Source organism: Ambystoma mexicanum, chromosome 5q, assembly GCF_040938575.1.
Source record: "Ambystoma mexicanum isolate Mex_15411 chromosome 5q, UKY_AmexF1_1, whole genome shotgun sequence".
Classification (NCBI taxonomy): Eukaryota; Metazoa; Chordata; class Amphibia; order Caudata; family Ambystomatidae; genus Ambystoma; species Ambystoma mexicanum.
In genome coordinates this window covers 519,050,958-519,065,185 of record NC_090933.1, presented here as the reverse complement: position 1 = coordinate 519,065,185, position 14,228 = coordinate 519,050,958, and the positions used below count along the sequence as shown (strand labels likewise).

Here is a 14,228-nt window from a genome sequence, read left to right as displayed (position 1 = left end):
TGCGCCACCAGCATGTTGCTGGAGGTTCATCCTCCACTTTACTCCCAAAATTCAGCAAATTTACCACACGTGGTAAATCCAGTCAAAAGCTCCATGGAGTCCTATTGGCTCTAAACATGTGGATTTGCACTGCCATACCACCACCGGTAATCCTGTGGTTATGGCACCAGACCGAATGGCTGTAATGGTAAGTGGGCTTGGTGGTACTTCTGTGGATTTACTGCTGGATTACCACCAAACTCCTAATAAGGCCCTACGTACTATATTCCACATTGCCCTTGAAGTGATATACCTGTTGGTGTTATGTAGAACTTATCTTCCCCTTATCTGTCCCCCCCCCCACTCCCCTCTAGTGCTTGCTTGATCTGGAATGTGTCATGGGCTGAAAGTTTATCCCGCTCCCCCTTGTTCGCACTCTAGTCTAGCTCCAGCCCACCTCCTCTCCTTTTAGTGCCACCAAGCAAGCAGTGAGTTGACGCCTTTAGAGAGCAGCAATGCAAGTAAGCGGATGCAGTCAATAACGTAGCACTCCTCTCTCTAAAGGATGTCAGGGATATGCACTCTGAACACTAGGTGGCAGTGCTGGCTTGCATTTCGAAGCTGTACTATTATGCTGATGTTCCTTGGGTTTTGTCGCCGCCACTGTTAGACACTGTATGGAATGGAAGGTGCTGTATTTTGACATTCTTCAAGTTCTTCGCTGTCGTTTACTTTCGCCATTGGGTCATGAATACTTGCCCCGTGACTCCTAGCCGCAGCTAGTTAACACAGGAAGAAGACCCATGACTTTGTTTCAACAGGAATTGCTTCAGGTAATGCGTCATGGCATTTCATAAGGTTTGCACCTACGCTAAAAACTGAGACAAAGCGCTAAGCCTCAATATGGAATGGAGGCTGGAGCAGTGGAACCAGTGTAAAGCTGCACTATTGGTCATAAAGGGCGCCATTTTATTTGCCCAACACTTTTGCTGCAGCTTGAAATACCGTTGCCATAAATACCAGGATGGGACGTCGGGGCACGTGCATTGTCTCTTCATCTTGATTTCAGGGTTTTGCTATTATGATAGGAAATGTAATGAAGATGCAGTTAATACAATAACATTGCACATTGTGTTTGTCTGTAGGCCACAGGCTGCCACCTAGTGGTGGAAATGGAAAAAAAAGTGTAAAGGGGATCCCACAAGGGCCAGGGTGGGGCGGAGTTTGGAAGAGGAGGCGGAGTTGGCATTTGAACTCCGCTCAAAGGAAATGTTCAAAATATTAGTTTAAAAATGCGGCCATTTCTTTCATGCTGCTTCTTTCAAAACTCCACACTGTCCTTCAATTCCACTTGAAATTACCTCTGTGGCAGTGGTGCACCCAAAATACTGTTGCTAATGCAGTTATTGTTAGTACATTAAGGGGTCCATGGACAGACTCTACATTAGGTGACCAGGCTAGCTCAGCAGGTTGAGAGACCATTGCTGAGATGCTCTATATTAAAAACTGCTTGTTGATCGCTATTCCTTATAAAAAGACAAGTGTTTGGCCAGAGCATGGGTTGGGCTGGTCGCCTGCTTATATTCAGGGCGGAGGTGGGGGGTATTTCTGCCCCTTTAGTGAAAATCAAAAGTTGGCACCCATGAACCCACAGTTTAATTTCCTAATAACTGCTGTCAGCACAACTGAAGCATTTATTTGTGATTAAGCAGGTTGGCAAGCATATAACATCTTTATGAATATAATTTGTGATATAACACAAAGGAAGGGGCCTAACCCTTACAGGGAATTTGTGTCTGACAAAAAAAGAAACACATTTCTAAGAAATCTAGTGAATGCAAGTTTAAGCGGCATTTTTGAGTTTGGAAGCTACTTTTTTTCCCTATGAAAGTGTAAAATGCGCATTTGGAAATGAATAGTGTGCCCAGCATGTAGAAAGCCTGCTTCTAATAGTGGTGGCCTCCACCCCAGTGGTAGTCATGGCCCATGAATTCCCATAGTGTCCCTTTCAGGCCAGAAGAAAGGAAACAGACTCAGCAAATGTCGCCTACAAACAGGCTGGGGAAAGGCCCCCAGCTTCCCTCTACAAAGCTGGGGGTTGGGTAAAGCCCTGTCAGGGCTGAGGCAGGCCGGGCCCGAGATCCGGCCAGTCATCCCATGCCAGATCTCGGACCCAGCCCGTTGACCAGCGCTGGGGCCACCCTTTAGACATTCCTCGGCTACGATTACATCATGTCCATGGGAATAAAATGGCAGTGCGTTCTATCCATTGTTTTAGAAATCGTGGACCCACATGGTGCAAATGGATTCTTATTTGGAAATTTGGGATGTGCAAACAGATTTTGTTCCAGATTGAATCAGTGCCGCAGTGAATGTGCTAAGTAGTTTGAGTCATTTGGCTGCCATTTTTCCCCCAGTGTGCTCCTTGGTGTTTTGGTGGACTGGGATGGGGCATTCTGCAGACAGGCCCAGTGATAGGCTGTTGTCTTTCCCGCTCTTCACAGGCCATCACAGCCATCTACCTGTTGACTGCAGCTTGGGGCGTGCAAGCCTGGCACAGGCCTGTCATCTTGGGCTATCACTTCACGGACGTGCTGCTAGCCATGCTTTTGGGTAAGTTGCGCAGTACATGCAATTTCTACAAATGTACCTCGTTTATGTTGTTTTCATTAGAACTATTCTAGTTTTGCTCCGTTAGCTCACTCAGAACCCACTCTCTAGGTCACATGATACAGTATTTTTACCTCATGTCTCACCCATCCACCTTCACTACAAACAGGCCTAGCATGTGGCCAGTACTGCGCGAGGTAAATATTGCATGCGGCACATATCATACAAGGGAAACACAGCACCGCACGAGTAAGCGTTGGAGCACAGGGTGCATATCCATTACACAGGTCATATTTTTACCTCCACCCAAAAGGTGGTGGCAATCAGTAATCGGCATCCGTCTCAGATCACATGGATACCAACAAACGTTTAGAACATAACTTTCTCTCCCACGCCCCAAAGACATACCCGGGTGTGCATCGTTTCTACCCTGGCCTCCAATAACACTCCAATTTTATTTTGTTCATAACCTTTTTCTACGACTGGTAGAGCGCAAGGGCTTTGTTCAGCAGCCAATCGTGGACTTCCTGCCTCCAAGCGGTGCACACAGTGCGTAGAGAATGGTTTATAGTCATAGAGCATCGAATGCCTTACCATCGGAAAAAAGCATCGAATGCATTGTTTTCTTTTTTTTAAATGGGGGCTCCCCAAATCCCACTTTTTAACGTTTAAAAACCCAATACAATTAAAATAAACCCTTTTCCTTAAAAAAACGGCATGAGATGCTTTTTTTTTCAACGCTTTTTTTTAGATGGTAAGGCATTCGATGCTTTGGCATTCGATGCTATGACTAGATACCGTAGAAGAGAATGCTTTGGTGAAGGGGCACCCTGACCTCCAGCTCTAGAACATGGCCATTCGGGGCAGTGGTCCGTCCGTTCATCACAGTGGGAGCAATTCTGGTCTCTCGGGAGGCCTCGGGCATCCGGGGGTTCTGGAACGTGTTTGACATCAGTTCTGTTGCCAGCCAGCCCATTGGAATAGAAATCCCCTCCATGGATTGCAGCTTCTCCTTACTAACGGCCTGCACCTACCCTACTTCTCGACCACATGGCAGGCCGGAATTGCTTAGATCCATGCAATGATGTCTATTAAAATATCTGAGCCTTTGAATGAAGTGTTGCCCGTTCCCCCTGACCCCTGTCATCATCCACGGCGCCCCCTGGCATGGCTGTGTCCCCGGGAATGTCACTGTGCCCCCGTGTCTGTGTGATCCTGGGACACAGGGTCTCTTGATGGCGCGGCTGGTGCTGCAGAAGGCCATCTGCACATCCATTGATGTATGGCCAGAGGTGGCAGGAGGTGGACGGGGCGGAGTGACCTTGTCATCCCTTCTGTTCACCAGGGCACTGGTGAATGGCACAATCCGTCTGTCTGGCACCAGTTGGCTAGCTTCTGTGGTCGGTGTGCGGCAGGTGGTAGAACTGGAGGCAGGGGTTCCAGCAGTGCTCGTGGTTGTGATAGTGTCAGTAGGAATGGCTTTGATGGTGGTTGTGGTGGGTCCGGCTGTGGTGGTTGAGGCCAGTGGTGTGCCACTGATACCTGCCGCGGCATCATTAGACACGCTGGTGTCCGCCTTCTCCGCCACACCCTCCTCCTCTGCTGATCTCTCAGCACCTGCACACGACACACTCAGAAGACAGCAATTTGCCTTAGAAATGCAGAGTGTGGTCAGTGCACTATATGCCACTTGAGAGAACTCATTGAGCCCTGGCAAATCCGCCCACAGCCTTGCATGGACGATCCAGCCCTCCTGATGACGTGCCACATTAGATGTCCACGTTGGGCACATGATGCCATGCAATGGTGTGATAAATCACTAGGTGTTTCCATTACAGTCGATGCCATAGTGCAGGCTTTTGCAGCAGATATGCTCTGATGACTGGGCCAGCAGTGCTATCTCCTGGGCAAGTATTGACCATGACAAGTATGCTCGGCCCCACATTCAATCCAGCGTCCTCCAGGCCACCAATGTTAGCTATTGTTCCTACCTGCCGCTAGTTCAGCCTCAAGATAGGTGGCAACTGTGACAGGATCAGGGACTGGACCATGTCAAGGCGGGTAGGGGAGTCCCTTTTAAGCCTGTGGCAGGAGGCCTACCAGGATGTTTGCCAGAGTCAGTTTTGCCCCAGAAGAGGTGTGAGGGAGTTGGGAGGGCTCAAGCCCTGTTCCCCATTATGTGCTTGCTTGCATGGGGGAAGTATGCCTGCCATACAACATGCTAGCCAGTGCTTTCTCTCTTCCATTTCAGAACTACCAAGCCCAGAAATCCTCATAGTGAAGGGTGGAACATTGAACCCTCCGGCGAGAGGTGCGGTGGGAAACACACAGATGGCAGAATTCCATGTATTACTTCCTTTTCATTCTCCATTTCCGCTTGGCTCCTTTTCCAAGGATGCGTTCAGGTCTCCTTTTTCCCCCTTTTTGCTTCCCTTTCCCCTGGATTCCATCTTCCCCTTTCTCCTGGTTGGCTTGTTAATCTTTCTTAATATTCTCACCCCCAAAAAGGTCTTCCCTTGGCCTGTCCTACCAGGGAGCCCCCCCTTCCGCCAAGACCCCGGGCTGCCCTCGCTCTCCCCGCCTTAGTTTTCCCATCCCCTCCGGCCCCTTCCCCATAGCACCCTCCTGTTCTCGAGAGCCCCATCCATCCAGCGCTACCTACACCCCAGAGCCCAGCCGCCTCCTTATCCCCCTCATCTTCCCCTGCCTTCCGCTAGAGAGGGGTCCTCCTCAACTATCCCCCCCGCTCGACCTGGCCCCTACCCCTGCATTCCAAGGCCCCCCCCCAGTGTTTCTTTAGATCTGCTTGAGCTGCCAATATCGAATGCCCCACTTCTCTTGAACCCCTCCTCAACAACCCCTAACCTCCCATGGGCCCCCTTCCCCCTAAGTTTTCAACCTACTTGCCGGAGCCCCGTTTACTGTGCAATCTTACAATTTACCCCCCCTTGCAGACTTCATTGTTGCTCTCCACTTTTGTTTCCAACAATGCACTTCCCATTTCCCCCACCCACTTGTGGAGTTGGAAGGTCTTCCAAGCCCACTAACCCTCCCGATTAATGTGGGCCTCCCCTGAGTCTAATACTCCTGGGCGCCGTTCATACTAAACTGATGGCTGTGCAGTTCCCCTTATGGTATCCGCCAGTGCTTTCTAGCGGGAACACCATGTAACATCCGCTGGGCTTGTCCGCAAGAGACCTGTCGCTGCGACCGGTGTCTCAGCCATGACTCACAGCGGGTCACCGGCCGCAGTGAGTTCCCCCCATGCACCTGGTCGCCTGTGCCACCCACAGTACCCAGCCATAATTCTCACAATGTACCTTTACCCCCATTTGTTCCGTTCACAACAGACAAGCTGGCCCTCTGGATTGAACCAGTGGCGTGATGAATTGTGCTGCGGCCTTTCCTGCCGGCGTTCTTCGGGTTAGCTTGATCTTGTTCCGTACTCCATTGCAGGAGGGCCAACTGACCTGGCAGCGGCGTGCCGAAATGAGGTCTTCCCTTGACCGTTCCATTCCGCTTCCTTAGCAGAGACCCCCTCCCAAGTGTTGGGGAGGGAGCATATCTGGCCAACTAACAGCCTTTTTTCTTTTTTTTTTAGTGCGTAGTGCCTAACTGACCCTTCCCTCCCTTGCCCCCATTGGCCTCTCCTTGTGGTTCATCTGCAGCCCAACCCTTCCAGCGCATCCTTCAAGTCTGCCACCATTATCCTCACCCCCACTTCCGATAAGTGAACTTTATCCTCCCCAAAGCAACCCAGAGGTTTTCCTCCGGCCTCGCCCTTATTCCGCAATTGAAAGCATAGGAGTACCTCCGTTGTTGCATCTGGCTAAGCCATGGCTTAATGACTATTGATTTAATTAGCTGTTTTACCCATGTCTTATCCTTTCAGTATGCTGGGAATCCTGTCAAAGTCTTCCACCCCCCCCTCCCGTGTACGCTCTACCATCACCCACTCCCCTTTCCTTGCAACCCCCCTGTCACTGTGCGCGTAATCTGCCCCTCCTAGTGCACCCCCTCCCTTTGCCCCCCTTCCCACGCCCGCCAGAGCACCCCTCTCCTGCAAGAGAGAGAGGAGGAATCAGCTTGCGCACCCTACTTCCCCATAGCTTAACCTGCGCTATTGGCCCTCCCACTTCTAAAGCCCGTGGTGGAGATTGCGTCTGTGCCGCTCCATCCCTTTCCCCTCCCAGAGCGGGGTGGGTTTGCCCTTGCGCCCAGCCCGAAATGCTCAGTTTGCCCACAGCTAATCATGCAAGAACCTTGACGCTGCTACGCTCTCATGGGCATCTGTAGGCGTACCCTGCGCTGCCAATTGTTCTAACCAAATGCTCTGTTCATTTATCTATTGTTGGTTAATCGTAATCCCTGAACCCTGTGAACATTGGCCCGAGTGTGGTTGCTGCACCTTCATGCGATCAGATACTAAAGTGAGGCGTGCTGAAAACCCAGCAATTTCTATGTTCGTGCCCACGGATTGCACCAGTGTTGCTCCGTGTCGTTTTGCTTCCAAGGCGTGCATGTTGCTCCTGGCCTCGTAATCCTGGAATGCTCTGTGATTGGATGCTAAGCATAATAATTTATGTGGTTGGTCTGGCACTTTAAAATACACTTTAATTATAAACGGATGACTGAGCTACTTCCCAACCCACGAAGCAGCAAGGCAATTACCTTCCTGTAACCATGTAACGAGAACAATTAATATTCCTTGCCCAAGCCACCCCTTCACCTTACCCCAACTCCTTGAAACCCCCTTCCTTTGACCATGCTGCAATGTGACCAAACCCAGTAGGCCAAGCCTTGTAAACAAAGAGCTTACTCAAAATGATGCCACAACAAACGGAGCCTTTAGCAAGCAGCGCATTCCAAGCACTATACATGCAACCTCCCAAGGCTGCAACACCCTCGCCCCAGCGTGGTCCCGACTCCCAGAGCCCAAGCAAATGGCCTTTCAGAATCTGAACACGACCCTCCCGCTCCTTGAATACAATTAATACCCCAATTTCCCACCAAATTGCAAAAATCCGCCCCTTCCCCCCAGATCGACCCAAATGTTTGCTTTGAAACAGTTTGCGTATAGGCGCTATATAAATAAACTATCCTACCATATTCAAACATGTCCTGACCTAACCTATCGTATCCTAGCCCCCACCCCCGCCTGCCAGCTTACATTACTTCCTGGAGACACTGCACTGCACCCTGACTCCCCTTCCACCGTGCCTCGTGAGGGGGTCGCCACTAAGGGGGGCCCCCGCCGAGGGGCCCTCCTTTGTATGGCGCGGGAGCCAGTCGTTACCTCAACAACACTCCTGGGTGGGCGGATCCCACATTTTCCCACCATAGTACCATCCGCGTTATAGGAGCTGCTTCGGGCACAAGGCACCCACATATCACTGCCATCGGTTTGACCCTCTCCTCTGCCAACACGCTGAGCTCCTGGGTGCTGACCTTCAGCTTGCCTCCCCCCTTCCAGCAACAGTGTACATTTGTCATCATGGACGGCAAATGCTCTGAGTTAGATAGAACCTAATGTATTTCCTCTAAATAGAAGATGGCTGCCACTACATTTCTTGTATTGCGCACGTGATCAAAAACAACTGCAGGCTGTCATGCATGACGTTTACCGTTTGGGGGAAATGATAGCAATGAGCCATTTCTCACCCTGCTTTCTGCTGCCTTGAGTAAAATCCAAGCTGTGCGTGAGAACTCAGAAAGTCAGGGCTTCAGAGCCTGTGTTGCTGTATGTGTCGCACAGTTGCAAACTCATCTAACAAAGAAAATCCCACCTTTGTTCTTTTGTCGCTTCAGAACTTCTCCGTGATGTTGTTGAGATGTGCGACTTTACACATATCACAATCCATAATTAGAAAGGACTGTCAAACTAGACCTCGGTGGAGGGCGCATATGTCTTAAACATTTAAAAATGTACCTAATTATAGAATGTAACTTTTGACATCTAGGAGCGGTATTAATTACCACGGCAGTGCCACAGCCTGGTCGGGGCTGATTGCGCAGCTATATTACGGAAATCTATCAGCCCCACTCTTGGAAATACAGAATTGTAGACAATGTATCTCTGTATTGAAGTGTAACAGAGACATCAACAGCACTCTCCCCACAATCAGCAGTCCAACGGCCAGTTGTGCGCTTGCGCTTCCACCACCCCCTACCCCTGACCCCCGAACCTCTACCCCCTGGGAGTGTGAAGGGACTCCTTGTTTTATACATGCAACATGCCCCATTCAATAGGAAGATGTTAGTCCAGTCCTGGTTTTACTTTGTATGCTGGGACTTGTAGTCTTGGATTTCCTCATTGCAAACCTGGTCTACACGTCCCAGAATGCTAAGGTCAAACCAGCACTGGGCATGGCACGAATGGAATGGAGCATGTTGGCATTCATGCATTGGTCTGCAGCAACACATGCCTGCACTTTTAGGGGGCTGGTGCCTGGCAGCACCTATTTTCAACTCCCATTTGGAGAATTGTGGATTCAGACTCAATAGGGAGCTCAGAGAACTCCACACTTCCGCCATAGAGCGGCAGACACACACGGCTGGGTGCAAACCACTGTTGACACTTGCGGTTGCTGTACTCGCTCTGTCACCATGTGTTAGAGGGCGCAAGATGTTCTTCAGACACCATCCAAACATGTTATTTTTCTGAAAGCATCACTAGAATTCTAATTGGGAACCAGGAGCAGCTTGCAGCCACAGAGCGCATGTCTGAAACATCTTCCATGACACGGCGATCAGCTGATGCATTAACATGGAAAGCACATTACCTCCACGTCCACTCTTCCTCGTCCCAGTACGTACCTCATGAGGCCCCTGCCTCCGACACAAGACCTTCTTCTATTTCTTTAAATTCCTATAACTCCTCCCCCACATCCACGTCTCCACGTCACTCAGTTTAATTTTTCCTGCCTCTGGCAGGTTGGACTTTTTCTTCCCGGTGCAGGGCACTGGGGAGCACCGATTGCTGGCCCCCTGGGGGGGGGCCTGTGTGGAGGGGCCCTCGGCTCCCTCAGGTGCAGCGCTGCTCCTGGGTCACCTGCGGGGCTTGGGGTCACAGTTGAGCCGGATTGCCTCGCTCGGTTCTTTGCTGGGCTCCGGACCGCAGCATGAGCATTGTGTCCCGGGTCCTGCACGGCCCAGGGGAAAGTAAGGAGAGGGGAGGACTGGGCTTGATGTTTTTCCCCTCTCCTCCTGTTTTAGCCAGCTTGATTCGACAGGCCGTTTCCTCGTGCTCTGTGTACACATCTTTATTGGAAATGATGGCAAGCACTTGGCAGTATGGGCTAGCCTTCTTTTTTGGTTTGTGGCCTCTCTGCTTCTTATCGTGGGGTGACAGTGGCAGAGAGTCTTTGAAAGTGCGGGGGCTCTGTTCTGTCGCAGGCATGTCACATACCACCCGCTCCTCAGACACACACAGCCCAGGATGCACCGGATGTTAGCTGCATTCTCTGGGGGAAGGTAAGGAGAGGGGAGGACTGTGCTTGATGTTTTCCCCTCTCTTGCTGGTATGGCCATCTTGACTCCTTCGACAGGCCGTTTCCTCGTGCTCTGTGTACACATCTTTATTGGAAATTATGGCAAGCACTTGGCAGTATGGGCTAGCCTTCCCTTTTTGTTGTGAGGCCTCTCTGCTTCTTGTCGTGGGGCGACAGTGGCAGAGAGTCTTTGAAAGTGTGGGGGCTCTGTTCTGTCACAGGCATGTCACATACCACCTGCTCCTCAGACATACACAGCCCAGGATGCACCGGATGTTGGCTGAATTCTTTGCGTGCAGCCTGTGAAAAAGGCGTGGATTTGGACACGTCTGCAAGCGGCCGGAAGGGTACCGGCCTGACATAGTCTACACTTCGGGTTCGAGTCTCAGGGGTGCTGACTCAGCCCTTCATCCTTCCTAGACCGACACATTGGAACGATTTAGAGCATGGGGCTACCAGCTACTGGATACAGAGCTCAAGCCACCTCTCAGTTATGTGGCGAGTTAGTGGTGTGTTTGGGTCTGTGCTAGCTATGGACGCAGACTCCTTATCCTGTCCTCTTCCTCTGAACTGCACGAGAGAAGGTCAAAGGAGATGATTTTCTTTTCCCCTTGTCCGGCATGGAATTATAGAAAATGCATCATGGAAGTAATGGCCATGCAGAGGGTTCCCAGTGTCTCTTCTTTTAGGGCCTAGGTCCTCAGGTGCCGACGTGTTGCTTTCACGCCTCCTCTCAGACTTGTGGGAAGTGATATGGCACATGGTGGCACATGTCTGTGCTTAGAGGGGTTATCAGAGCTCCTGGTGCCGGTGGAGGGGGATGTCACTTCAGTGGGTTTTTCCAGTGTAGGCATATCCCGGGGGGGTTGCCTTTGATGTCTGCTATCCGGGATGGATTGCTTTGCCTCGCTTTGTGACAGTACTCTGCCCTTTTGACGCCAGCCTGGTGGCTCCTCTATCGGCTGAGGGGGCCATGGTCTGCTGGACTTCTGGGCTGTCCTGGATCTTCCTTTTGATAAGTCGGATCTTTTTGTGAGCTGACAAGCATGCTGTTATATTGTGGCGCAGGCCTGCTTCAACGTCCTGCGATTTTCCTCTGGTGCAAGTGCAGTGACTGGCGGTTTTCCCTGGCTCTTCGTCTCTATCTTCTTGGAGGTGTATGGGGCCGGTGGGGTTCAGATTCCTGGGTAATGGGCTCCTTCCGGAGGGGGGTATCAGTTGCCGTTCCTGTCTCCTCCTGTCCAGGTTTGCATGGTTAGGACTTTGGTACCCAGCTCACGGTCCAAGTAGTTGGCCATGGGATCCATTCTCTCCGAATGGTGGTTGTGGGTTACTGTCTTGCCCCGTTCCTCTCCCTGTTCAGGGTCAAATTTTCTACTTGCGGGTGTTCCTGGTCCCAATGCCTTCTAGGATGTGTCACCTGCTTATGGGTCAAAGGCCCTGCACTGCTTGTCCGGACGGAACGCTTCAACGTGGGGGCTTTGCGGAACGTACTCTGGATGTTGTGCGGGGGGGGGGCGCTTGCTGGCTGTTCTGGGCTGGATTCTCAGAAGGCAGTATGTCTCGGCTCACCTGTTGCTGATGTTACAGGGCACGTGGCGTCTTGCGTGTTTTCCAGTTCCTTGAGCCCATCTTCAGTTACGTCCCCTGGCTTTCGTAGTTTTGTTTTCAGTGTCCCCAGCGCTGCAAATTTCCCTGCTATGGTGGCAGGGGGTTTCAGGTCTACAGGCTGAGGTGTGCATGGTCCTTCCTCCTGTGGCCTCTCTTACTACCGATGTCAGCAGAATGGGTTGGGGGGGTCTACATTGGGGGTCCTCTCAGCTCAAGGGTTGTGTGATCTGGGGAGAGCCGGTGATCATCTAATTGGCAAGAGTTGTGCCATTATCCAAGCTCTGGTGTACTTCGAGGAGTTGCTGGACGGTCAGCGGTTTTGGTCCGATCAGACAATACGACGGCCTTGGCATATGTCAACTGCAAAAGGGGTTCCGGCTGCTCCTTGAATGCTCTGGCAGCGCTGATAGGCACCTGGGTGGAATCTCATCTGGTGTCTCTGGTGGCCTCACGTATCAGAGGGGTGGACTATGTTCAAGCGGATCTTCTCAGTCGCCGGTTTTCACTCCTCTGCGGAACTGGTCCTGTCGGCCCAGGTCTTTGCGGTGACCTATGTCAGATTAGGGTCCCCGGTTCTAGACCTGTTTACATCCCCGGCCTCAGCAGAAGTTCCCCTCTTCTGCTCTCGGTTTCAGGCCGAGGGGATTGGGGGATGGACGCCCTCTCTGTACAGTGGCCTTGGGGTTTTCCTTTTTGCCTTTCCGCCTATTCCCCTTCTGCCCCAGGTGGTTTGGCACATCAGAGTGTCCAGAGTGACTCTGTTGTTGTTAGCTCTGTTCTGGTCCCGCCGGAGTTGGCTCCCCTCTCTGTTGGAGCTTCGGTCCTAGGAACCTTGGCTGGTTCTGAGGTGGCCGTTTCCCCTTCAAGGGGATCTGCGGTTGGAAGTCCACCGGATGCAGTGGGCAGTGTGGCTAATGCTCAGTCTAGGTTGATATCTCAGGGGTTCTCAGATCCTGTAGTTGAGTCCATAATGGATGCTCTTAGACCCTCCACTCTGAAGGTGTTCGGCAGGCATTGGTGCCATTTCCGAGACTGGTATGGGCGGTCTGGGATCCCTCCCCTGCGTTCTGGCCTCTCTGCTATCCTTCGATTCCTCCAGGAGGGGTTTTGACAGGGGCCTGGCAGTTTTTTTCCAGGGTTCGCTCTCAGTGGGCCTCCATGTAATTCCTTTTGGGGGACTCCGATGGTCACTTGGATGGGGAGGTGTTGGTGGGGAAGTTGCTCCAGGGTTTTTCTTCTTCCCGTCCTTGTGCTGATAAAGGGCTTCCCCCTTGGGATCTCCCTTTTGTATTACGGTTCCCTCAAGGGCCTCACTTATGCCCGTAGGCTTGGGGAGATTGGGGCTCTCTTATGTCACCCTCCTTTCCTGAGGGTGCTGCCAGACTCGGTGGTACTGAGGTGTGGTCCGAAGTTCCTCCCTTAAGTTGTATCTCGGTTTTCACACCTCTCAGGATCTGAATCTCCCTGACTTCTTTCATGATCCGAGTATGCCTGAAGAGGTGGTTTGGCTTAACATTATGTCCGGCGGGACGTGTTGGAGTATTTGGCTAGGTTTGCTTTTTTCCACCGTAGTCTTCTGATTGCTTGTGGTCTGGCTGGGGCTGGGCATAACGCATCTGTGGTTTCCATTTTCCGGTGGTTCCGGGTTGTGATCTCCAGGGCCTATGTGGCTTCTGGCCGGCCTGTGCCTGCGCACGATCAGGGGCGGTCCGCCAGGGGTTTGGCGGCTTCCTGGGCCGATGCAAGGAGGGGTTTCTCTGCAAGAGATTTGTATGGCTGCCGCCTTGGCTGGTCTAGGCATTTTCATCAACCGCTATGGGTTGAGTTTCTCCCACTCGGGTGTTGGTTCCTTCGCGGTTGGAGTTTTGTCTGTGGGGATGTGAATTAAGAGTTATTGTGGGTGTGTTTTGCTGCACTGTTTTTGCCTCTGTGTCTCATTGGGACCTTTTCCCCGTTGCTGTTTGGTATACCTCATGAGGTAAGTACTGGGACGAGGAAGAGTGGACGTGGAGGTAATGCTCTGATTACTTACCGGTAATATTCATTACTCTCAGTCCTACTCTTCCTCGTCACAGTACCGACGACCCTCCTCACCCTCCCTGTGGGGAAGGTCCCATGCTCCGGCTTGGTAATATGAAACTGAGTGACGTAGATGTGAGGGAGGAGTTATAGGAATTTAAAGAAATAGAAGAAGGTCCTGTGTCGGAGGCAGGGGCCTCATGAGGTAAGTACTGTGACGAGGAAGAGTAGGACTAGGAGTAATGAAGATTACAGGTAAGTAATCCGAGCATCAATCTGCTTCATAGTTTTTTTGTGTATGCATGGGAAAGGCATTTCCAGGCACTGCCATAGTGGTATTAACAGGGTATTTATGGTAGCAGCTGCACAAGTATGTAGGTACCTGGGCATCTAATAGCAGTACCTGCAAATGCCTGATATTAATACACAAGCCAAAACTGTTGTCTTTGCCAATGCTTGTTTTTAACAGGACTTCAGTGAAAGGTGTCCAGTGATGAAGTCACCTGGAAATTGGCCGAA

The 14,228-nt window shown here is 51.4% G+C and overlaps 1 protein-coding gene across 1 annotated transcript in view; it reads left to right on the top strand.

Moving 5' to 3' along the window:
- LOC138497494 (ethanolaminephosphotransferase 1-like) overlaps positions 1 to 14,228 on the top strand; it is a 664,324-nt gene that overhangs the window by 210,798 nt on the left and 439,298 nt on the right. Inside the window, exon 6 of the mRNA XM_069621021.1 lies at positions 2,484 to 2,592. Within this exon, the coding sequence (XP_069477122.1) occupies positions 2,484 to 2,592 (109 nt within the window). The remainder of the gene's footprint in view (positions 1 to 2,483; positions 2,593 to 14,228) is intronic.